Source organism: Zonotrichia albicollis, chromosome 38 (assembly GCF_047830755.1).
Source record: "Zonotrichia albicollis isolate bZonAlb1 chromosome 38, bZonAlb1.hap1, whole genome shotgun sequence".
Taxonomy (NCBI): domain Eukaryota; kingdom Metazoa; phylum Chordata; class Aves; order Passeriformes; family Passerellidae; genus Zonotrichia; species Zonotrichia albicollis.
Window position 1 is genome coordinate 768755 of NC_133856.1, and position 25035 is coordinate 793789.

General features: G+C 56.4%; 1 protein-coding gene and 2 long non-coding RNA genes across 3 annotated transcripts in view; 2 read left to right on the forward strand and 1 right to left on the reverse strand.

Annotated features, from left to right (window-relative positions):
- MYBPC2 (myosin binding protein C2) overlaps nt 1-25035 on the forward strand; it is a 98079-nt gene that overhangs the window by 47659 nt on the left and 25385 nt on the right. The window contains exons 19-24 of the mRNA XM_074531647.1: nt 2320-2479; nt 3872-3976; nt 5925-6113; nt 15611-15745; nt 19507-19674; nt 22731-22819. Of these exons, the coding sequence (XP_074387748.1) occupies nt 2320-2479; nt 3872-3976; nt 5925-6113; nt 15611-15745; nt 19507-19674; nt 22731-22819 (846 nt within the window). The remainder of the gene's footprint in view (nt 1-2319; nt 2480-3871; nt 3977-5924; nt 6114-15610; nt 15746-19506; nt 19675-22730; nt 22820-25035) is intronic.
- On the forward strand, nt 577-1796 carry LOC141726745 (uncharacterized). Its single transcript, XR_012577767.1, has 3 exons — nt 577-630; nt 834-852; nt 1758-1796. It is a non-coding gene; the product is annotated as an uncharacterized LOC141726745 (long non-coding RNA).
- Nucleotides 4897-5464, reverse strand: LOC141726746 (uncharacterized). Its single transcript, XR_012577768.1, has 3 exons — nt 5332-5464; nt 5051-5140; nt 4897-4995 (listed from the first exon to the last, which is right to left on the reverse strand). It is a non-coding gene; the product is annotated as an uncharacterized LOC141726746 (long non-coding RNA).

Below are 25035 nucleotides of genomic sequence, written 5' to 3' on the forward strand. Positions count from 1 at the left end.
ACCTGAGTGTCACCTGTGTCACCTATAACAGCTCTGTGTCATTGGAGTTACCTGTGTGTGTCAATGTGTCACCTGTGAACCCCTGCCCACGGTCACCTGGACCAAGGACGGGCAGGTGAGGGCACCTGAGTGTCACCTGTGTCACCTGAGTGTCACCTGTGTCACCTGAGTGTCATTGGAGTCACCTGTGTGTCATTGTGTGTGTCACTGTGCCCATCTCGGGGGAACCCCTGCCCACGGTCACCTGGACCAAGGACGGGCAGGTGAGAACACCTGGGTGTCACCTGTGTGTCACCTATAACAGCTCTGTGTCACTGGGGTCACCTGTGTGTCACCTGTGTGTCATTGGAGTCACCTGTGTGTCACCTGTGTGTCACTGTCACACCTGTGTCACTGTGCCCATCTCGGGGGGACCCCCTGCCCACGGTCACCTGGACCAAGGACGGGCAGGTGAGGGCACCTGTGACACCTGTGTCACCTGAGTGTCACCTGTGTGTGTCATTGGAGTTACCTGTGTGTCACCTGTGTGCCACTGTCACACCTGAGTGTGTCACTGTCACACCTGTGTGCGTCACTGTGCCCATCTCGGGGGAGCCCCTGCCCACGGTCACCTGGACCAAGGACGGGCAGGTGAGGGCACCTGTGACACCTGTGTCACCTGAGTGTCACCTGAGTGTCACCTGAGTGTCACCTGTGCAGGAGTTCTCAGCCAAGGAGGGCGTGTCCGGCTCGAGGACAAGCACGAGCTGAGCAGTTCCTGTCCCACACCTGTCCCACACCTGTCCCATACATTTCCATCTCACTTGTCTGTGTCCCACCTGTCTCACCTGCAGGAGTTCTCGGCCAAGGAGGGCGTGTCTGTCTCAAGGACAAGCACGAGCTGAGCAGTTCCTGTCTCACACCTGTCTCACACCTGTCCCTCACCTGTCCCATACATTTCATTTCCATCTCACCTGTCCCACACCTGTCCCACACATTTCCATCTCACCTGTGTCTCACCTGTCCCACCTGCAGGAGTTCTCGGCCAAGGAGGGCCGTGTCTGTCTCAAGGACAAGCACGAGCTGAGCAGTTCCTGTCTCACACCTGTCCCTCACCTGTCCCATACATTTCATTTCCATCTCACCTGTCCCACACCTGTCCCACACATTTCCATCTCACCTGTGTCTCACCTGTCCCACCTGCAGGAGTTCTCGGCCAAGGAGGGGCGTGTCCGGCTCAAGGACAAGCCCGAGCTGAGCAGCTCCTCCTGTCCCACACCTGTCCCTGTGTCCCCACCTGTCCCACACCTGTCCCACACCTGTCCCATACATTACATTTCCATCTCACCTGTCTGTGTCTCACCTGTCCCACCTGTGCAGGAGTTCTTGGCCAAGGAGGGCCGTGTCTGGCTCGAGGACAAGCACGAGCTGAGCAGTTCCTGTCTCACCTGTCCCACACCTGTCCCACACCTGTCTCTCACCTGTCTCACCTGTCTATCTCACCTGTCCCATGTATTTCCATCTCACCTGTCTGTGTCTCACCTGTCCCACCTGTGCAGGAGTTCTTGGCCAAGGAGGGCCGTGTCTGTCTCAAGGACAAGCACGAGCTGAGCAGTTCCTGTCTCACCTGTCCCACACCTGTCCCACACCTGTCCCTCACGTGTCTCACCTGTCCCACACCTGTCCCATACATTTCCATCTCACGTGTCTGTGTCTCACCTGTCCATCTCACCTGTGTCTCACCTGTCCCACCTGTGCAGGAGTTCTTGGCCAAGGAGGGCGTGTCCGGCTCGAGGACAAGCACGAGCTGAGCAGTTCCTGTCCCACACCTGTCCCTGTGTCCCCACCTGTCCCACACCTGTCCCATACATTTCCATCTCACCTGTCTCACACCTGTCTCACCTGTCTGTGTCTCACCTGTCTCACGTGCAGGAGTTCTCAGCCAAGGAGGGGCGTGTCTGGCTCGAGGACAAGCACGAGCTGAGCAGCTCCTGTCTCACCTGTCCCACACCTGTCCCACACCTGTCCCTCACCTGTCTCACCTGTCTATCTCACCTGTCCCATACATTTCCATCTCACCTGTCTGTGTCTCACCTGTCTGTGTCTCACCTGTCCATCTCACCTGTCTCACCTATCTCCCCTGTCCATCTCACCTGTCTGTGTCATTCACCTGTCCCACCTGTGCAGGAGTTCTCAGCCAAGGAGGGGCGTGTCCGGCTCGAGGACAAGCACGAGCTGAGCAGTTCCTGTCTCACCTGTCCCACACCTGTCCCACACCTGTCTCTCACCTGTCTCACCTGTCCATCTCACCTGTCTATCTCACCTGTCCCACCTGTGCAGGAGTTCTCGGCCAAGGAGGGCCGTGTCCGGCTCGAGGACAAGCACGAGCTGAGCAGTTTCGTCATCGAGAGCGCCGAGCGCGCCGACGAGGGGCGCTACGAGATCCGGGTGACCAACCCGGCCGGCGAGGACACGGCCGCCATCAACATCCGCGTCGTGGGTGAGGAACACACCTGGGGACACCTGAGATACACCTGGGGACACCTGGGACACACCTGGGGGCACCTGGGGACACCTGGGATACACCTGAGATACACCTGAGATACACCTGGGGGCACCTGAGATACACCTAGGGGCACCTGGGGACACCTGGGCACACCTGGGGGCACCTGGGAACACCTGGGGGCACCTGGGGACACCTGGGCACACCTGGGATACACCTGAGATACACCTGGGGACACCTGGGATACACCTGGGGGCACCTGGGATACACCTGGGGACACCTGGGGGCACCTGGGATACACCTGGGGACACCTGGGATACACCTGGGCACACCTGGGGACACCTGGGGACACCTGAGATACACCTGGGGGCACCTGGGGGCACCTGGGGGCACCTGGGGGCACCTGGGATACACCTGGGGACACCTGAGATACACCTGGGGGCACCTGGGGGCACCTGGGGACACCTGGGGGCACCTGGGCACACCTGAGATACACCTGGGGGCACCTGGGGGCACCTGGGGACACCTGAGATACACCTGGGGGCACCTGGGGGCACCTGGGGGCACCTGGGGGCACCTGGGGACACCTGAGACACACCTGGGGGCACCTGGGGGCACCTGGGGGCACCTGGGGACACCTGAGATACACCTGGGGGCACCTGAGATACACCTGGGGACACCTGGGAACAATGGGAATACACCTGAGATACACCTGGGGACACCTGGGGGCACCTGAGATACACCTGGGCACACCTGAGATACACCTGGGGACAGCTGGGGGCACCTGAGGGCACTGGGGACACCTGAGATACACCTGGGGACACCTGGGATACACCTGGGGGCACCTGGGGACACCTGAGATACACCTGGGGACACCTGGGGGCACCTGGGGACACCTGGGGACACCTGGGATACACCTGGGGACACCTGGGAACAATGGGAATACACCTGAGATACACCTGGGGGCACCTGAGATACACCTGGGGACACCTGGGGGCACCTGGGGACACCTGAGATACACCTGGGAACAATGGGGACACACCTGGGGACACACCTGGGGGCACCTGGGCACACCTGGGGGCACCTGGGGACACCTGAGATACACCTGAGATACACCTGGGGGCACCTGGAGGCACCTGGGGACAATGGGGATGCACCTGGGGACACCTGGGCACACCTGGAAACAATGAGGATACACCTGGGCACACTTGGGCACACCTGGGGATGCACCTGGGCACACCTGGGTACACCTGGACACACCTGGCACACCTGGGGACGCACCTGGGCACACACCTGGGCACACCTGGGCACACAGGTAACCTCACCTGGGCACACCTGGGCACACCTGGACACACCTGGGCACACAGGTAACCTCACCTGTCCCCGCAGATGTCCCTGACCCGCCCGAGGCCGTTCGCGTCACCCAGGTGGGCGAGGACTGGGCCGTGCTGGTCTGGGAGCCGCCCAAGTTCGACGGCGGGCAGCCGGTCACAGGTGAGAGACACACCTGAACACACCTGGGTGGGCACCTGGGGGGGCACACCTGAGAGACACACCTGAGAGACACACCTGGGGGGCACCTGGGGGGGCACACCTGGGGGCACCTGGGGGGCACCTGGGGGCACACCTGGGGGCGCACCTGGCATCTGGATGGGCACCTGGTGTCCCCTACCCTTCCCCACACCTGTGTGGGCTCTGTGTGTCCTTCACACCTGTCCTCACCTGTCCTCACCTGTCCCTTACCTGTCCTTTACCTGTCCCTTACCTGTCACACCTGTCCCCATACACACCTGTCCCTCATCTGTTGTCATCTGTCCTCACCTGTGTCTCACCTGTCCTCACCTGTCCCACACCTGGCACCTGGATGGGCACCTGGGTGTCCCCTACCCTTCCCCACACCTGTGTGGGCTCTGTGTGTCCTTCACACCTGTCCTACCTGTCCCTCACCTGACACACCTGTCCCCGCACACACCTGTCCCTCATCTGTTGTCATCTGTCCTCACCTGTGTCTCACCTGTCCTTCACCTGTCCCACACCTGGCACCTGGATGGGCACCTGGGTGTCCCCTCCTCATCCCCACACCTGTGTGCATCTGTCCGTGTGTCCTCACCTGTCCCTCACCTGTCCCTCACCTGTCCCTTACCTGTCCCAGGTTACCTGGTGGAGAGGAAGAACAAGGGTTCCCATCGGTGGATGAAGGGAATTTAGGGCTCCCATTGATGGATATCTCACCTGTCTCACCTGTCTCACCTGTCCCTCACCTGTCCCTCACCTGTCTCACCTGTGTCTCACCTGTCCCAGGTTACCTGGTGGAGAGGAAGAACAAGGGTTCCCATCGGTGGATGAAGGGGATTTAGGGCTCCCATTGATGGATATCTCACCTGTGTCTCACCTGTGTCTCACCTGTGTCTCACCTGTGTCTCACCTGTGCAGGTTACCTGGTGGAGAGGAAGAAGAAGGGCTCCCACCGGTGGATGAAGGGGATTTAGGGCTCCCATTGATGGATATCTCACCTGTGTCTCACCTGTGTCTCACCTGTGTCTCACCTGGGTCTCACCTGTCCCTCACCTGTCTCACCTGTCCCAGGTTACCTGGTGGAGAGGAAGAAGAAGGGCTCCCATCAATGGATGAAGGGGATTTAGGGCTCCTGTGTCTCACCTGTCTCACCTGTCCCTCACCTGTCTCACCTGTTTAGGTTACCTGGTGGAGAGGAAGAAGAAAAAGGATCCCATCGATGGATGAAGCTCAATTTCTGTCCTTTACCTGTCTCACCTTTGTCTCACCTGTCCCTCACCTGTGTCTCACCTGTGTCTCACCTGTGTCTCACCTGTCCCTCACCGGTGTCTCACCTGTCCCTCACCTCTGTCCCTCACACACCTGTCCCTCACCTGTCCCAGGTTACCTGGTGGAGAGGAAGAAGAAGGGCTCCCATCAATGGATGAAGGGGATTTAGGGCTCCCATTGATGGATATCTCACCTGTGTCTCACCTGTGTCTCACCTGTTTAGGTTACCTGGTGGAGAGGAAGAAGAAGGGCTCACACTGGTGGATGAAGGGGATTTAGGGCTCCTGTGTCTCACCTGTCTCACCTTTGTCACCTGTCCCTCACCTGTGTCTCACCTGTCCCTCACCTGTTTAGGTTACCTGGTGGAGAGGAAGAAGAAGGGCTCCCATCGCTGGATGAAGGGGATTTAGGGCTCCCATTGATGGATATCTCACCTGTCCCTCACCTGTCTCACCTGTCCCAGGTTACCTGGTGGAGAGGAAGAAGAAGGGCTCCCACCGCTGGATGAAGGGGATTTAGGGCTCCCATTGATGGATATCTCACCTGTCCCTCACCTGTCTCACCTGTCCCAGGTTACCTGGTGGAGAGGAAGAAGAAGGGCTCCCACCGCTGGATGAAGCTCAATTTCTGTCCCTCACCTGTCCCTTACCTGTCCCAGGTTACCTGGTGGAGAGGAAGAAGAAGGGCTCCCACCGCTGGATGAAGCTCAATTTCGAGGTGCTGCCCGCGCTCACCTTCGAGTCCACGCGCATGATCGAGGGCGTGCTCTACGAGATGAGGGTCTTCGCCGTCAACGCCATCGGGGTCTCGGCCCCCAGCCTCAACACCCCCCCCTTCATGCCCATCGGTGGGTGGGGGTCTCGGGGGGGTTGGGGCAAAATTTGGGGGGGTTTGGGCAAAATTTGGGGCGTTTTAGGGGGTCCTGGAGGGGATTTGAGGGGAGATTTCAGCAGGATTTGGGTGAGTTTGGAGGGGATTTGGGGGGTCCTAGAGGGGATCTGAGGAGAATTTCAGGGTCCTGGATTGGGTCTGGGGGCTCCCAGGTAGATTTGGGGGTTCCTGGAGGGGATTTGAGGGGGATTTGGGGGTCCTGGATTGGGTCTGGGGGCTCCCAGAGGGGTTTTGGGGGTCCTGGATGAGATTGAGGGAGATTTGGGTGAGATTTGAGGCATTTTAGGGGGTCTTGGAGGGGATTTGGGGGAGAACTTGGAGGGTCCCAGATGGGATTTGAGGGGTCCTGGATTGGGTCTGGGGGTGTTTCAGGGGGATTTGGGGGTCCTGGATTGGGTCTGGGGGCTCCCAGGAGGATTTGGGGGTTCCTGGAGGGGATTTGGGGAGGATTTGGGGGGTCCCAGAGGGGTCTGGGGGCGCTCTACGAGATGAGGGTCTTCGCCGTCAACGCCATCGGGGTCTCGGCCCCCAGCCTCAACACCCCCCCCTTCATGCCCATCGGTGGGTGGGGGTCCTGGGGGGGTTTGGGCAAAATTTGGGGGGATTTGGGCAAAATTTGGGGCGTTTTAGGGGGTCCTGGAGGGGATTTGAGGGGAGATTTCAGCAGGATTTGGGTGAGTTTGGAGGGGATTTGGGGGGTCCTAGAGGGGATCTGAGGAGGATTTGGGGGTCCTGAATTGGGTCTGGGGGCTGCCAGGGGGATTTGGGGGGTCCTGGAGGGGATCTGAGGGGGATTTGGGGGTCCTGAATTGGGTCTGGGGGCTCCCAGAGGGGTTTTGGGGGTCCTGGATGAGATTTGGGGGGATTTGAGGGAGATTTGGGAGAGATTTGAGGCATTTTAGGGGGTCTTGGAGGGGATTTGAGGGGGATTTGGGGGTCCTGGATTGGGTCTGGGGGTGTTTCAGGGGGATTTGGGGGTCCTGGATTGGGTCTGGGGGCTCCCAGAGGGGTTTTGGGGGTCCTGGATGAGATTTGAGGGAGATTTGGGTGAGATTTGAGGCATTTTAGGGGGTCCTTGAGGGGATTTTGGGGAGAACTTGGAGGGTCCTAGATGGGATTTGAGGGGTCCTGGATTGGGTCTGGGGGTGTTTCAGGGGCATTTGGTGGTCCTGGATTGGGTCTGGGGGCTCCCAGGAGGATTTGGGGAGGATTTGGGGGTCCTGGATTGGGTCTGGGGGCTCCCAGGAGGATTTGGGGAGGATTTGGGGCTCCTGGATTGGGTCTGGGGGCTCCCAGGAGGATTTGGGGGTTCCTAGAGAGGATTTGGGGAGGATTTGGGGGGTCCCAGAGGGGTCTGGGGGCGCTCTACGAGATGAGGGTCTTCGCCGTCAACACCATCGGGGTCTCGGCCCCCAGCCTCAACACCCCCCCCTTCATGCCCATCGGTGGGTGGGGGTCTCAGGGGGATTTGGGCAAAATTTGGGGGGATTTGGGCAAAATTTGGGGCGTTTTAGGGGGTCCTGGAGGGGATTTGAGGGGAGATTTCAGCAGGATTTGGGTGAGTTTGGAGGGGATTTGGGGGGTCCTAGAGGGGATCTGAGGGGGATTTGGGGGTCCTGGATTGGGTCTGGGGGCTCCCACGGGGATTTGGGGGGACCTGGAGGGGATTTGAGGGGGATTTGGGGGTCCTGGATTGGGTCTGGGGGTGTCCCAGGTAGATTTGGGGGGGTCCTGGATGAGATTTGGGGGGGATTTGAGGGAGATTTGGGAGAGATTTGAGGCATTTTAGGGGGTCCTTGAGGGGATTTGAGGAAGATTTGGGGGTCTGGGATTGGGTCTGGGGGTGTTTCAAGGGGATTTGGGGGTCCTGGATTGGGTCTGGGGGCTCCCAGAGGGGTTTTGGGGGTCCTGGATGAGATCTGGGGGGATTTGAGGGGGATTTGGGTGAGATTTGAGGCATTTTAGGGGGTCTTGGAGGGGATTTGAGGAAGATTTGGGGGTCCTGGATTGGGTCTGGGGGCTCCCAGGAGGATTTGGGGGGTTCTGGAGGGGATTTGGGGGTCCTGGATTGGGTCTGGGGGTGTCCCAGGTAGATTTGGGGGGGTCCTGGATGAACTTTTGGGGGGATTTGAGGGGGATTTGGGTGAGATTTGAGGCATTTTAGGGGGTCCTGGAGGGGATTTGAGGAAGATTTGGGGGTCTGGGATTGGGTCTGGGGGTGTTTCAGGGGGATTTGGGGGTCCTGGATTGGGTCTGGGGGCTCCCAGAGGGGTTTTGGGGGGCCTGGATGAGATTGAGGGGGATTTGGGTGAGATTTGAGGCATTTTAGGGGGTCCTTGAGGGGATTTGGGGGAGAATTTGGAGGGTCCCAGATGGGATTTGAGGGGTCCTGGATTGCGTCTGGGGGCTCCCAGAGGGGTTTTGGGGGTCCTGGAGGGGATTTGGGGGTCCTGGATTGGGTCTGGGGGTGTCTCAGGTAGATTTGGGGGGGTCCTGGATGAGCTTTTGGGGGGATTTGAGGGGGATTTGGGTGAGATTTGAGGCATTTTAGGGGGTCCTGGAGGGGATTTGGGGGAGAATTTGGAGGGTCCCAGATGGGATTTGAGGGGTCCTGGATTGGGTCTGGGGGTGTTTCAGGGGGATTTGGGGGTCCTGGATTGGGTCTGGGGGCTCCCAGGAGGATTTGGGGAGGATTTGGGGGTCCTGGATTGGGTCTGGGGGCGCTCTACGAGATGAGGGTCTTCGCCATCAACACCATCGGGGTCTCGGCCCCCAGCCTCAACACCCCCCCCTTCATGCCCATCGGTGGGTGGGGGTCCCGGGGGGGTTTGGGCAAAATTTGGGGGGGTTTGGGCAAAATTTGGGGCGTTTTAGGGGGTCCTGGAGGGGATTTGAGGGGAGATTTCAGCAGGATTTGGGTGAGTTTGGAGGGGATTTGGGGGGTCCTAGAGGGGATCTGAGGGGGATTTGGGGGTCCTGGATTGGGTCTGGGGGCTCCCACGGGGATTTGGGGGGTTCTGGAGGGGATTTGAGGGGGATTTGGGGGTCCTGGATTGGGTCTGGGGGTGTCTCAGGTAGATTTGGGGGGGTCCTGGATGAACTTTTGGGGGGATTTGAGGGGGATTTGGGTGAGATTTGAGGCATTTTAGGGGGTCCTTGAGGGGATTTGAGGGAGAATTTGGAGGGTCCCAGATGGGATTTGAGGGGTCCTGAATTGGGTCTGGGGGTGTTTCAGGGGCATTTGGGGGTCCTGGATTGGGTCTGGGGGCTCCCAGGAGGATTTGGGGAGGATTTGGGGGGTCCCAGAGGGGTCTGGGGGCGCTCTACGAGATGAGGGTCTTCGCCGTCAACGCCATCGGGGTCTCGGCCCCCAGCCTCAACACCCCCCCCTTCATGCCCATCGGTGGGTGGGGGTCTCAGCGGGGTTTGGGCAAAATTTGGGGGGATTTGGGCAAAATTTGGGGCGTTTTAGGGGGTCCTGGAGGGGATTTGAGGGGAGATTTCAGCAGGATTTGGGTGAGTTTGGAGGGGATTTGGGGGGTCCTGGAGGGGATCTGAGGGGGATTTGGGGGTCCTGGATTGGGTCTGGGGGCTCCCAGAGGGGTTTTGGGGGTCCTGGATGAGATTTGGGGGGGATTTGAGGGGGATTTGGGTGAGATTTGAGGCATTTTAGGGGGTCTTGGAGGGGATTTGGGGGAGAATTTGGAGGGTCCTAGATGGGATTTGAGGGGTCCTGAATTGGGTCTGGGGGCTCCCGGAGGGGTTTTGGGGGTCCTGGAGGGGATTTGGGGGGAGATTTCAGCAGGATTTGGCTGAGTTTGGAGGGGATTTGGGGGTTCCTAGAGGGGATTTGAGGGGGATTTGGGGGTCCTGGATTGGGTCTGGGGGCTCCCAGGAGGATTTGGGGGGTCCTGGAGGGGATCTGAGGAGGATTTGGGGGTCCTGGATTGGGTCTGGGGGCTACCAGGGGGATTTGGGGGGTCCTGGAGGGGATTTGAGGAAGATTTGGGGGTCCTGGATTGGGTCTGGGGGCTCCCACAGGGATTTGGGGGGTCCTGGAGGGGATTTGAGGGGGATTTGAGGGGGATTTGGGGGTCCTGGATTGGGTCTGGGGGCTCCCAGAGGGGTTTTGGGGGTCCTGGATGAGATTGAGGGAGATTTGGGTGAGATTTGAGGCATTTTAGGGGGTCTTGGAGGGGATTTGGGGGAGAACTTGGAGGGTCCCAGATGGGATTTGAGGGGTCCTGGATTGGGTCTGGGGGCTCCCAGGAGGATTTGGGGGTTCCTGGAGGGGATTTGAGGGGGATTTGGGGGTCCTGGATTGGGTCTGGGGGTGTCTCAGGTAGATTTGGGGGGGTCCTGGATGAGCTTTTGGGGGGATTTGAGGGAGATTTGGGTGAGATTTGAGGCATTTTAGGGGGTCTTGGAGGGGATTTGAGGAAGATTTGGGGGTCTGGGATTGGGTCTGGGGGTGTTTCAGGGGCATTTGGGGGTCCTGGATTGGGTCTGGGGGCTCCCAGAGGGGTTTTGGGGGTCCTGGATGAGATTGAGGGAGATTTGGGTGAGATTTGAGGCATTTTAGGGGGTCCTTGAGGGGATTTGTGGGAGAATTTGGAGGGTCCCAGATGGGATTTGAGGGGTCCTGGATTGGGTCTGGGGGTGTTTCAGGGGCATTTGGGGGTCCTGGATTGGGTCTGGGGGCTCCCAGGAGGATTTGGGGGTTCCTGGAGGGGATTTGAGGGGGATTTGGGGGTCCTGGATTGGGTCTGGGGGTGTCTCAGGGGGATTTGGGGGGTCCTGGAGGGGATTTGGGGGGGATTTGGGGGTCCTGGATTGGGTCTGGGGGTGTCTCAGGGGGATTTGGGGGTCCTGGATTGGGTCTGGGGGCTCCCAGGAGGATTTGGGGTTGTCCTGGAGGGGATTTGAGGGGGATTTGGGGGTCCTGGATTGGGTCTGGGGGTGTCTCAGGTAGATTTGGGGGGGTCCTGGATGAGATTTGGGGGGATTTGAGGGGGATTTGGGTGAGATTTGAGGCATTTTAGGGGGTCTTGGAGGGGATTTGAGGAAGATTTGGGGGTCTGGGATTGGGTCTGGGGGTGTTTCAGGGGGATTTGGGGGTCCTGGATTGGGTCTGGGGGTGTCCCAGGGGGATTTGGGGGGGTCCTGGATGAGCTTTTGGGGGGATTTGGGTGAGATTTGAGGCATTTTAGGGGGTCCTTGAGGGGATTTTGGGGAGAATTTGGAGGGTCCCAGATGGGATTTGAGGGGTCCTGGATTGGGTCTGGGGGTGTTTCAGGGGCATTTGGGGGTCCTGGATTGGGTCTGGGGGCTCCCAGGAGGATTTGGGGGTTCCTAGAGAGGATTTGGGGAGGATTTGGGGGGTCCCAGAGGGGTCTGGGGGCGCTCTACGAGATGAGGGTCTTCGCCGTCAACGCCATCGGGGTCTCGGCCCCCAGCCTCAACACCCCCCCCTTCATGCCCATCGGTGGGTGGGGGTCTCAGCGGGGTTTGGGCAAAATTTGGGGGGGTTTGGGCAAAATTTGGGGCGTTTTAGGGGGTCCTGGAGGGGATTTGAGGGGAGATTTCAACCGGATTTGGGTGAGTTTGGAGGGGATTTGGGGGTCCTGGATTGGGTCTGGGGGTGTCCCAGGGGGATTTGGGGGGTTCTGGAGGGGATTTGAGGGGGATTTGGGGGTCCTGGATTGGGTCTGGGGGCTGCCAGGGGGATTTGGGGGGTCCTGGAGGGGATTTGAGGGGGATTTGAGGGGTCCTGGATTGGGTCTGGGGGCTCCCAGAGGGGTTTTGGGGGTCCTGGATGAGATTTGGGGGGATTTGAGGGGGATTTGGGTGAGATTTGAGGCATTTTAGGGGGTCTTGGAGGGGATTTGAGGAGGATTTGGGGCTCTGGGATTGGGTCTGGGGGTGTTTCAGGGGGATTTGAGGGGTCCTGGATTGGGTCTGGGGGCTCCCAGAGGGGTTTTGGGGGTCCTGGATGAGATTTGAGGGAGATTTGGGTGAGATTTGAGGCATTTTAGGGGGTCCTTGAGGGGATTTTGGGGAGAATTTGGAGGGTCCTAGATGGGATTTGAGGGGTCCTGGATTGGGTCTGGGGGCTCCCAGGAGGATTTGGGGGTTCCTAGAGAGGATTTGGGGAGGATTTGGGGGGTCCCAGAGGGGTCTGGGGGCGCTCTATGAGGGTCTTCGCCGTCAACGCCATCGGGGTCTCGGCCCCCAGCCTCAACACCCCCCCCTTCATGCCCATCGGTGGGTGGGGGTCTCGGGGGGGTTTGGGCAAAATTTGGGGGGATTTGGGCAAAATTTGGGGCGTTTAAGGGGGTCCTGGAGGGGATTTGAGGGGAGATTTCAGCAGGATTTGGGTGAGTTTGGAGGGGATTTGGGGGGTTCTGGAGGGGATCTGAGGGGGATTTGGGGGTCCTGGATTGGGTCTGGGGGCTCCCAGGGGGATTTGGGGGGTCCTGGAGGGGATTTGGGGGAGATTTGGGGGGTCCTAGAGGGGATTTGAGGGGGATTTGGGGGTCCTGGATTGGGTCTGGGGGTGTCCCAGGTAGATTTGGGGGGGTCCTGGATGAGATTTGGGGGGATTTGAGGGGGATTTGGGAGAGATTTGAGGCATTTTAGGGGGTCCTTGAGGGGATTTGAGGAAGATTTGGGGGTCCTGGATTGGGTCTGGGGGCTCCCAGGAGGATTTGGGGGGTTCTGGAGGGGATTTGGGGGTCCTGGATTGGGTCTGGGGGCTCCCAGAGGGGTTTTGGGGGTCCTGGATGAGATTTGGGGGGATTTGAGGCATTTTAGGGGGTCCTGGAGAGGATTTGAGGGGGATTTGGGGGTCCTGGATTGGGTCTGGGGGCTCCCAGGAGGATTTGGGGGTTCCTGGAGGGGATTTGGGGGAGATTTTTGGGGTATTTTGGGCTGATTTTGGGCTGATTTTGCGCTGATTTTTGGGGTATTTTGGGCTGATTTTGAGCTGATTTTGTGGTGATTTTGTGCTGATTTGTGATAATTTTTGGGCTCATTTTGGGCTGATTTTGGGGGTATTTAGGGCTGATTTTTGGGTGATTTTGGACTTATTTTTGGGCTGATTTTGGGACTGATTTTGAGCTGTTTTTTGGTGGTTTCAGCGCTGATTTTGTGCTGATTTTGTGATGATTTTTGGGGTGATTTTAGGCTGATTTTGGGGTGGTTTTCATGTGATTTTGAGGCGATTTTTGGGCAGCTTTTTGTCTGATTTTGAGCTGATTTTGTGCTATTTTTTGGCTGATTCTGGGCTGATTTTTGTGCTGATTTTTGTGCTGATTCTGTGCTAATTTTTGGGGTGATTTGGGGTGATTTTGGGGGTATTTTTGGGGTGATTTGGGTGTGATTTTAGGCTGATTTTGGGGTGGTTTTAATGTGATTTTGAGGCGATTCTGGGGTGATTTTGGGGCTGCTTTTTGTCTGATTTGGGGCTGATTTTGTGCTGATTTTTTGGCTGATTCTGGGCTGGTTTTTGTGCTGATTTTGTGCTGATTTTGTGCTAATTTTTGGGCTGATTTTGGGGGTATTTTTGGGGTGATTTTGGTGTGATTTTAGGCTGATTTTGGGGTGGTTTTCATGTGATTTTGAGGCGATTCTGGGGTGATTTTTGGGCTGCTTTTTGTCTGATTTGGGGCTGATTTTGTGCTGATTTTTTTTGGCTGATTCTGGGCTGATTTTTGTGCTGATTTTGTGCTAATTTTTGGGGTGATTTGGGGTGATTTTGGTGTGATTTTAGGCTGATTTTGGGGTGGTTTTCATGTGATTTTGAGGCGATTTTTGGGCTGCTTTTTGTCTGATTTGGGGCTGATTTTGTGCTGATTTTTTGGCTGATTCTGGGCTGGTTTTTGTGCTGATTTTGTGCTGATTTTGTGCTAATTTTTGGGGTGATTTTGGGGGTATTTTTGGGATGATTTTTGTGATGATTTTAGTGTGATTTTTGGGTGGTTTTCATGTGATTTTGAGGCCATTCTGGGGTGACTTTTGGGCTGCTTTTTATCTGATTTGGGGCTGATTTTGTGCTGATTTTTTTGGCTGATTCTGGGCTGATTTTGTGCTAATTTTTGGGGTGATTTGTGGTGATTTTTGGGGTATTTTTGGGGTGATTTTAGGCTGATTTTGGGGTGGTTTTCATATGATTTTGAGGCGATTCTGGGGTGATTTTTGGGCTGCTTTTTGTCTGATTTGGGGCTGATTTTGTGCTGATTTTTTTGGCTGACTCTGGGCTGATTTTTGTGCTGATTCTGTGCTAATTTTTGGGGTGATTTGGGGTGATTTTGGTGTGATTTTAGGCTGATTTTAGGGTGGTTTTCATGTGATTTTGAGGCGATTCTGGGGTGATTTTTGGGCTGAGTTTTGGGCTGATTCTGGGCTACTTTTTGTCTGATTTTTGGCTGATTTTGGGGGTATTTTTGGGGTGATCTTGGTGTGATTTTAGGCTGATTTTGGGGTGGTTTTCATATGATTTTGAGGCGATTCTGGGGTGATTTTTGGGCTGAGTTTTGGGCTGATTCTAGGCTACTTTTTGTCTGATTTTGAGCTGATTCTGTGTTAATTTTTGGACTGATTTTGTGCTAATTTTTGGCGTGATTTTGGGGGTATTTTTGGTGTGTTTTTGGTGTGATTTTAGGCTGACTTTAGGGTGGTTTTCATGTGATTTTGAGGTGATTTTTGGGCTGCTTTTTGTCTGATTTGGGGCTGATTTTGTGCTGATTTTTTTGGCTGATTCTGGGCTGATTTTTGTGCTGATTTTTGTGCTGATTCTGTGCTAATTTTTGGGGTGATTTGGGGTGATTTTGGGGGTATTTTTGGGGTGATTTTGGTGTGATTTTAGGCTGATTTTGGGGTGGTTTTCATATGATTTTGAGGCGATTCTGGGGTGATTTTTGGGCTGATTCTGGGCTACTTTTTGTCTGATTTTGAGCTGATTCTGTGCTAATTTTTGGACTGATTTTGTGCTAATTTTTGGGGTGATTTGGGGTGATTTTGGGGGTATTTTTGGGGTGATTTTGGTGTGATTTTAGGCTGATTTTGGGGTGGTTTTCATGTGATTTTGAGGCGATTTTTGGGCTGCTTTTTGTCTGATTTGGGGCTGATTTTGTGCTGATTTTTTTGGCTGATTCTGTGCTGATTTTTGTGCTGATTTTGTGCTAATTTTTGGACTGATCTTGTGCTAATTTTTGGGGTGATTTTTGGGGTATTTTTGGGCTGATTTTGGGGGTATTTTTGGGGTGATCTTGGTGTGATTTTAGGCTGATTTTGGGGTGGTTTTCACGTGATTTTGAGGCGATTCTGGGGTGATTTTTGGGCTGCTTTTTGTCTGATTTGGGGCTGATTTTGTGCTGATTTTTGCCCTGATTTTGGGCTGATTTTTGTGCTGACTTTTGGGGTGATTTGTGCTGGTTTCGGGGTTCCCCACAGCCCCCACCAGCGAGCCCACTCACCTGACGCTGGAGGACGTCACCGACACCACGGCCACGCTCAAGTGGCGCCCGCCCGAGCGCCTGGGGGCCGGCGGCATCGACGGCTACCTGGTGGAGTGGTGCCGAGAGGGGGGTGAGTGCGCGCCCCGAAACTCGGGGGCACCCCAAAACCTCGGGGGGCACCCCAAAACCTCCGGGGGCACCCCCAAAACCTCGGGGGGCACCCCAAAACCTCGGGGGAGATCCCAAAACCTCGGGGGAGATCCCAAAAGTTTGGGGCGAAATCACGAAACTTGGGGGGAGATCCCTGAAATTGGGGGAGATCCCAAAACTTGGTGGGAATCAATGAAATTTGGGAGGGAATTGAGGGTGGAGTGGTGGATTGGTGAGGGGAGGGGATGAGTGGGACACCCCGAAACTCGGGGGCACCCCAAAACTTCGGGGGAGATCCCAAAAGTTTGGGGCGAGATCACGGAAGTTCGGGGGAGATCCCAAAATTCTGTGGGAATCGATGAAATTTGGGGGGCATCGAGTGGTACCTGGTGGAATGATGAGGGGAGGGGATGAGTGGGGCACCCCAAAATTCGGGGGGACCCCCAAAACCTCGGGGGGCACCCCAAAACCTCGGGGGAGATCCCAAAATTTGGGGCGAGATCACGAAACTTCGGGGGAGATCCCTGAAATTGGGGGAGATCCCAAAACTTTGTGGGAATCGATGAAATTTGGGAGGGAATTGAGGGTGGAGTGGTGGATTGGTGAGAGGAGGGGATGAGTGCGCACCCCGAAACTCGGGGAGACCCCCAAAACCTCCGGGGGCACCCCAAAACCTCGGGGGGACCCCCAAAACTTCGGGGGAGATCCCAAAAGTTTGGGGCGAGATCACGAAACTTCGGGGGAGATCCCAAAAGTTTGTGGGAATCGATGAAATTTGGGGAGCATCGAGTGGTACCTGGTGGAATGATGAGGGGAGGGGATGAGTGGGGCACCCCGAAACTCGGGGGACCCCCAAAAATTTGGGGTGGAATCCCAGAACTTCGGGAGGACCCCAAAAATTTGGGGTGGAATCCCAGAACTTCGGGGGAGATCCCTGAAATTGGGGGAGATCCCAAAACTTGGTGGGAATGGATGAAATTTGGGAGGGAATTGAGGGTGGAGTGGTGGATTGGTGAGGGGAGGGGGGCACCCCAAAATTTGGGGGACCCCAAAACTTCGGGGGCACCCCAAAACTTCGGGGGAGATCCCAAAAGTTTGGGGCGAGATCACAAAACTTCGGGGGAGATCCCAGAAGTTTGTGGGAATCGATGAAATTTGGGGGGCATCGAGTGGTACCTGGTGGAATGATGAGGGGAGGGGATGAGTGGGGCACCCCGAAATTCGGGGATACCCCCAAAAATTTGGGGGGACCCCAAAACTTCGGGAGGACCCCAAAATTTTGGGGTGGAATCCCAGAACTTCGGGGCAGATCCCTGAAATTGGGGGAGATCCCAAAACTTGGTGGGAATCAATGAAATTTGGGAGGGAACTGAGGGTGGAGTGGTGGATTGGTGAGGGGAGGGGGGCACCCCAAAATTTGGGGGACCCCAAAACCTCCGGGGGCACCCCAAAACTTCGGGGGAGATCCCAAAAGTTTGTGGGAATCGATGAAATTTGGGGGGCATCGAGTGGTACCTGGTGGAATGATGAGGGGAGGGGATGAGTGGGGCACCCCGAAACTCGGGGGGACCCCCAAAACCTCGGGGGGCACCCCAAAACCTCGGGGGAGATCCCAAAAATTTGGAGCGAAATCACGAAACTTGGGGGGAGATCCCTGAAATTGGGGGAGATCCCAAAACTTGGTGGGAATCGATGAAATTTGGGAGGGAATTGAGGGTGGAGTGGTGGATTGGTGAGGGGAGGGGGGCACCCCAAAATTTGGGGTACCCCAAAATTCGGGGGGCACCCCAAAACCTCGGGGGAGATCCCAAAAGTTTGGGGTGAGATCACGAAAAAAATTCGGGGGAGATCTCAAAACTTTGGAGCAACTTGAAGTTTTGTGGGAATCGACGAAATTTGGGGGACATTGAGGGATACCTGGTGGAGTTTGTGCCGCGAGGGGCACCTCGAAATTCGGGGGTACCCCAAAAATTTGGGGTGGAATCCCAGAACTTCGGGGTAGATCCCAAAAATTTGGGGGAATCCCTGAAATTTGGAGCAACTCGAAGTTTGTGGGATGAAATTTGGGAGGGAATTGAGGGTGGAGTGGTGGATTGGTGAGGGGAGGGGGGCACCCCAAAATTATTTGGGGGGACCCCAAAACTTCGGGAGGACCCCAAAATTTTGGGGTGGAATCCCAGAACTTTGGGGGAGATCCCTGAAATTGGGGGAGATCCCAAAACTTGGTGGGAATCCCTGAAATTTGGAGCAACCCCGAAAAGTTTGTGGGAATCGATGAAATTTGGGGGGCATAGAGGGGGGAGGGAAGGGGGTGAGTGGGGCACCCCGAAACTTCGGGGGGGACCCCAAAACTTCAGGGGAGATCCCAAAATAGGGAGGGACCCCAAAACTTGGGGATGGAGCCCAAAATAAGCCCATCCCCAGCCCCATAACCCCCCAAAATCCAACACCCCCAACCCCATAACCCCCCAAAATCTGATACCCACCAACCCCATAACCCCCCAAAATCCAGCACCCCCGACCCCATAACCCCCCAAAATCTGATACCCACCAACCCCATAACCCCCCAAAATCCAGCACCCCCGACCCCATAACCCCAAAATCTGATAACCCCCCACCCCATAGCCCCCCAAATTTCCCTTTTTCCCCCCAGACACCACCTGGACCCCACGAATACAGAGCTGGTGGAGAACCCAGCCCCATAACCCCCCAAAATCCGATAACCCCCGACCCCATAACCCCCTCCCCGACCCCATAACCCCCCAAAATCCAAAACCCACCAACCCCATAACCCCCCAAAATCTGATACCTCCGACCCCATAACCCCTCCCCAACCCCATAACCCCAATTTCTCCCCCCAGACACCAACGGGACCCCCGCCAACACGGAGCTGGTGGAGACCCCAGCCCCATAAACCCCCAAAATCCGATAACCCCGACCCCATAATCTCTTCCCCGGCCCCATAACCCCCCAAAATCTGCTACCCCCGACCCCCTAACCCCAATTTCTCCCCCAGACACCAACGGGACCCCCACGAATACGGAGCTGGTGGAGACCCCATTCCCAAAACCCCATCCCCGACCCCCAAAATCTGATAACCCCTAACCCCATAACCCCCCAAAAATTTCCCTTTTTCCCCCCCAGACACCAACTGGACCCCGTGAACACGGAGCTGGTGGAGACCCCAGCCCCAAAACCCCCCAAATTCGGAGCCCTCCAGCCCCCTTCCCAACCCCATAACCCCCCAAAATCCAACACCTCCGACCCCATAATCTCTTCCCCAGCCCCATAACCCCCCAAAATCTGCTACCCCCGACCCCATAACCCCCCAATTTCTCCCCCCAGACACGACCTGGACCCCCACAAACACGGAGCTGGTGGAGACCCCAGCCCCAAAACCCCGTCCCCGACCCCCAAAATCCGATAATCCCCGACCCCATAACCCCAATTTCTCCCCCCAGACACCAACTGGACACCCGCGAACACGGAGCTGGTGGAGACCCCAGCCCCATAAACCCCCCAAAATCCGATACCCCCGACCCCATAACCCCAATTTCTCCCCCCAGACACCAACTGGACCCCCACAAACACGGAGCTGGTGGAGACCCCAGCCCCATAAACCCCCCAAAATCCAAAACCCACCAAGCCCATAACCCCAAAATCTGATACCCCCGACCCCATAACCCCTCCCCAACCCCATAACCCCAATTTCTCCCCCCATAACCCCAATTTCTCCCCCAGACACCAACTGGACCCCCGCCAACACGGAGCTGGTGGAGCGCTGCGGGCTCACGGTGCGCGGTTTGCCCACCGGGGAGAAGCTGCTGTTCCGCGTGGTCGGCGTCAACATCGCGGGCCGCAGCCCCCCGGCCACCATGGCCCAGCCCGTCACCATCCGCGAGATCGTCGGTGCGTCCGGGGGCGCCCCGGAATCGGGGAGAGCACCCCGAAATTTGGGGGGGAGGAGGAGATTGGGGGGAGAAAGAAACTGGGGGGGAAGTCCCGAAATTAGGGGGGAAATCCCGAAATTAGGGGGGGGATCCATAAAGGAAAGAGGGGACCCCGAAATTAGGGGGGAACCGAAATCAGGGGGGCACCCCGGAATTAGGGGGGAGCACCCCGAAATTTGGGGAGGTTGAAATTGGGGGGGGGAAATCGTGAAATTGGGGGGGAATCCCGAAATTATGGGGGGAAAATCCCAAAATCAGGGGGGATCCATAAGGGAACTTCGAGGGAGCCATAAAGGAAAGGGGGGACCCCGAAATTAGGGGGGAACCGAAGTCAGGGGGGCACCCCGGAATCGGGGAGAGCACCCCGAAATTTGGGGGGGAGGAGGAGATTGGGGGGAGAAAGAAATTGGGGGGGAAATCCTGAAATTATGGGGGGAAATCCCGAAATTAGGGGGGGGATCCATAAAGGAAAGAGGGGACCCCGAAATTAGGGGGGAACCGAAGTCAGGGGGGCGCCCCGGAATCGGGGGGGAGCACCCCGAAATTTGGGGTGGAGGCAGAGATTGGGGGGAGAAAGAAATTGGTGGGGAAATCCTGAAATTAGGGGGGGGGATCCATAAAGGAAAGGGGGGACCCCGAAATTTGGGGGGAACCGAAGTCAGGGGGGCGCCCCGGAATCGGGGGAGAGCACCCCGAAATTTGGGGTGGGGGCGGAGATTGGGGGGAGAAAGAAACTGGGGGGGAAATCCTGAAATTATGGGGGGAAAATCCCAAAATCAGGGGGGATCCATAAAGGAAAGGGGGGACCCCGAAATTAGGGGGGAACCGAAGTCAGGGGGGCGCCCCGGAATCGGGGGGAGCACCCCGAAATTTGGGGAGGTTGAAATTGGGGGGGGAAATCGTGAAATTGGGGGGGAAATCCTGAAATTATGGGGGGAAAATCCCAAAATCGGGGGGGATCCATAAGGGAACTTCGAGGGAGCCATAAAGGAAAGGGGGGACCCCAAAATTAGGGGGGAACCGAAGTCAGGGGGGCACCCCGGAATCGGGGGGGAGCACCCCGAAATTTGGGGGGGGAGCCAGGAATTGGGGGGGAGGCCGAAATTGGGGGGAAGTTGCGAAATTAGGGGGGAAAATCTCAAAATTGAGGGGGGATCCATAAAGGAAAGGGGAGACCCAGAAATCAGGAGGGACCCCAAAATCAGGGGGGGAATTCTTAAGGCAACGGGGGATCCCTAAAGGAAAGGGGGGACCCCAAAATCAGAGGGGGGAAATCCCGAAATTAGGGGGGATCCATAAAGGAAAGGGGGGGGATCCCGAAATCGGGGGGAGGGGGCTGAAATTTGGGGGCACCCCGAAATTTGGGGGGACCCCCCCGAAATTTGGGGGGTAGGCAGGAATTGAGGGGACCCTGAAATTGGGGGAGAAAATCCCGAAATCGGGGGGGAAATCCCGAAATTAGGGGGGATTCATAAGGGAAATTAGGGGGATCCAAAAAAGGGGGATCCATAAGGAAAAGAGGGGACCCCGAAATTTAGGGGGAGCACCCCGAAATCGGGGGGGGGAGGCAGGGATTGGGGGGAATCAGGAAATTGGGGGGGGCCCCCGAAATTAGGTGGGGACCCCAAAATCAGGGGGGAATCCTTAAGGCAAAGGGGGATCCATAAAGGAAAGGGGGGACCCCGAAATTAGGGGGGAACCGAAGTCAGGGGGGCGCCCCGGAATCGGGGGGGGGAGCACCCCGAAATTTGGGGGGGGGCAGAGATTGGGGGGAGAAAGAAACTGGGGGGGAAATCCTGAAATTAGGGGGGGGATCCATAAAGGAAAGACGGGACCCCAAAATTAGGGGGGAACCGAAGTCAGGGGGGCGCCCCGGAATCGGGGGGGAGCACCCCGGAATTTGGGGAGGTTGAAATTGGGGGGGGGGAAATCGTGAAATTGGGGGGGAATCCCGAAATTATGGGGGGAAAATCCCAAAATCGGGGGGGATCCATAAGGGAACTTAGAGGGATCCATAAAGGAAAGGGGGAACCCCGAAATTTGGGGGGAACCGAAGTCAGAGGGGCACCCCGGAATCGGAGGGAGCACCCCGAAATTTGGGGGGGAGGAGGAGATTGGGGGAGAAAGAAATTGGGGGGGAAGTCCCAAAATTATGGGGGAAAATCTCAAAATTGAGGGGGGATCCATAAAGGAAAGGGGAGACCCCGAAATCAGGAGGGACCCCAAAATCAGGGGGGGAATCCTTAAGGCAACGGGGGATCCCTAAAGGAAAAGGGGGGGACCCCAAAATCAGGGGGGGAAATCCCGAAATCAGGGGGGATCCATAAAGGAAAGGGGGGGGTCCCGAAATCGGGGGAAGGGGGCTGAAATTTGGGGGCACCCCGAAATTTGGGGGCACCCCGAAATTTGGGGGGTAGGCAGGAATTGAGGGGACCCTGAAAATGGGGGGGAAAAATCCCAAAATCGGGGGGGAAATCCCGAAATTAGGGGGGATTCATAAGGGAAATTATGGGGATCCAAAAAAGGGGGATCCATAAGGAAAAGAGGGGACCCCGAAATTTAGGAGGAGCACCCCGAAATCGGGGGGGAGGAGGCAGGGATTGGGGGGAATCAGGAAATTGGGGGGGGGCCCCGAAATTAGGTGGGGACCCCAAAATCAGGGGGGAATCCTTAAGGCAAAGGGGGATCCATAAAGGAAAGGGGGGACCCCGAAATTTGGGGGGAGCCCAAAAACAGAAGTGGGGGAACCCAAAATTGGGGAGGGACCCCAAAAATTGGGAGTGACCCTAAAATTGGGGAGAGAGGCTAAATATGAGGAGGGACCCTAAAAATGGTGAAGGACCCCAAAAATGGGCAAGGACCCCAAAAACGGAGCTGAAACTTAGGGGAGAAGAACCTGAAGGAATTAGGGGGGGAATTGATGGGTAAGCAGGGACCCCAAAATCGGGGAGGACCCCAAAATTTGGGGGTTCTGCCCCATAAATCCCCCCCTAAACATTGTCCAACCCCCCCCAGAGCGCCCCAAAATCCGGCTGCCCCGGCACCTGCGGCAGACGTACGTGAGGAAGGTGGGGGAGCAGGTGAACCTGGTGATCCCCTTCCAGGTGAGAGGGGCACCCCAAAACCTGGGGAATCTGGCCTGGGCAGTTATTGGGGTCACTCGGCCCCATAGGGAGTTATTGGGGTCACTCTGCCCTATGGATTTATTGGGGTCACTCTGCCCCATAGGGATTTATTGGGGTCACTCGGCCCCATAGGGGTTTATTGGGGTCACTCAGCCCTATGGATTTATTGGGGTCACTCTGCCCCATAGGGAGTTATTGGGGTCACTCTGCCCCATAGGGATTTATTGGGGTCACTCTGCCCCATAGGGATTTATTGGGGTCACTCGGCCCTATGGATTTATTGGGGTCACTCTGCCCTATAGGGATTTATTGGGGTCACTCTGCCCCATAGGGATTTATTGGGGTCACTCTGCTCCATGGATTTATTGGGGTCACTCGGCCCCAGGGAGTTATTGGGGTCACTCTGCCCCATAGGGATTTATTGGGGTCACTCTGCCCCATGGATTTATTGGGGTCACTCTGCCCTATGGATTTATTGGGGTCACTCGGCCCCATAGGGATTTATTGGGGTCACTCTGCCCCATAGGGACAACTCAGCCCCATGGATTTATTGGGGTCACTCTGCCCCAGGGAGTTATTGGGGTCACTCAGCCCCATAGGGATTTATTGGGGTCACTCTGCCCCATGGATTTATTGGGGTCACTCTGCCCCATAGGGATTTATTGGGGTCACTCTGCCCCATGGATTTATTGGGGTCACTCGGCCCCATAGGGATTTATTGGGGTCACTCGGCCCCATGGATTTATTGGGGTCACTCGGCCCCATAGGGATTTATTGGGGTCACTCTGCCCTATGGATTTATTGGGGTCACTCGGCCCCATAGGGATTTATTGGGGTCACTCGGCCCCATGGATTTATTGGGGTCACTCGGCCCCATAGGGATTTATTGGGGTCACTCAGCCCTATGGATTTATTGGGGTCACTCAGCCCCATGGATTTATTGGGGTCACTCTGCCCCATAGGGATTTATTGGGGTCACTCGGCCCTATGGATTTATTGGGGTCACTCTGCCCCATGGATTTATTGGGGTCACTCAGGCCCAGGGAGTTATTGGGGTCACTCTGCCCCATAGGGATTTATTGGGGTCACTCAGCCCCATAGGGATTTATTGGGGTCACTCGGCCCCAGGGAGTTATTGGGGTCACTCTGCCCCATAGGGATTTATTGGGGTCACTCGGCCCCATAGGGATTGATTGGGGTCACTCAGCCCTATGGATTTATTGGGGTCACTCTGCCCCATGGATTTATTGGGGTCACTCTGCCCCAGGGATTTATTGGGGTCACTCAGCCCCATAAGGATTTATTGGGGTCACTCAGCCCCATAGGGATTTATTGGGGTCACTCTGCCCCATGGATTTCTGGGGTCACTCAGCCCCATGGATTTATTGGGGTCACTCTGCCCCATAGGGATTTATTGGGGTCACTCAGCCCTATGGATTTATTGGGGTCACTCTGCCCTATGGATTTATTGGGGTCACTCAGCCCCATGGATTTATTGGGGTCACTCTGCCCCATAGGGATTTATTGGGGTCACTCGGCCCTATGGATTTATTGGGGTCACTCTGCCCCATAGGGATTTATTGGGGTCACTCTGCCCCATGGATTTATTGGGGTCACTCGGCCCCATAGGGATTTATTGGGGTCACTCGGCCCCAGGGATTTATTGGGGTCACTCAGCCCCATAGGGATTTATTGTGGTCACTCTGCCCTATAGGGATTTATTGGGGTCACTCAGCCCCATGGATTTATTGGGGTCACTCAGCCTCATAGGGATTTATTGGGGTCACTCAGCCCCAGGGAGTTATTGGGGTCACTCAGCCCCATAGGTATTTATTGGGGTCACTCGGCCCCATGGACTTATTGGGGTCACTCTGCCCCATGGATTTATTGGGGTCACTCCGCCCCATAGGGATTTATTGGGGTCACTCTGCCCTATGGATTTATTGGGGTCACTCAGCCCCATAGGGATTTATTGGGGTCACTCGGCCCTATAGGGATTTATTGGGGTCACTCAGCCCCATGGTTTTATTGGGGTCACTCAGCCCTATGGATTTATTGGGGTCACTCTGCCCCATGGATTTATTGGGGTCACTCTGCCCTATGGGGATTTATTGGGGTCACTCTGCCCTATGGATTTATTGGGGTCACTCTGCCCCATAGGGGTTTATTGGGGTCACTCTGCCCCATAGGGGTTT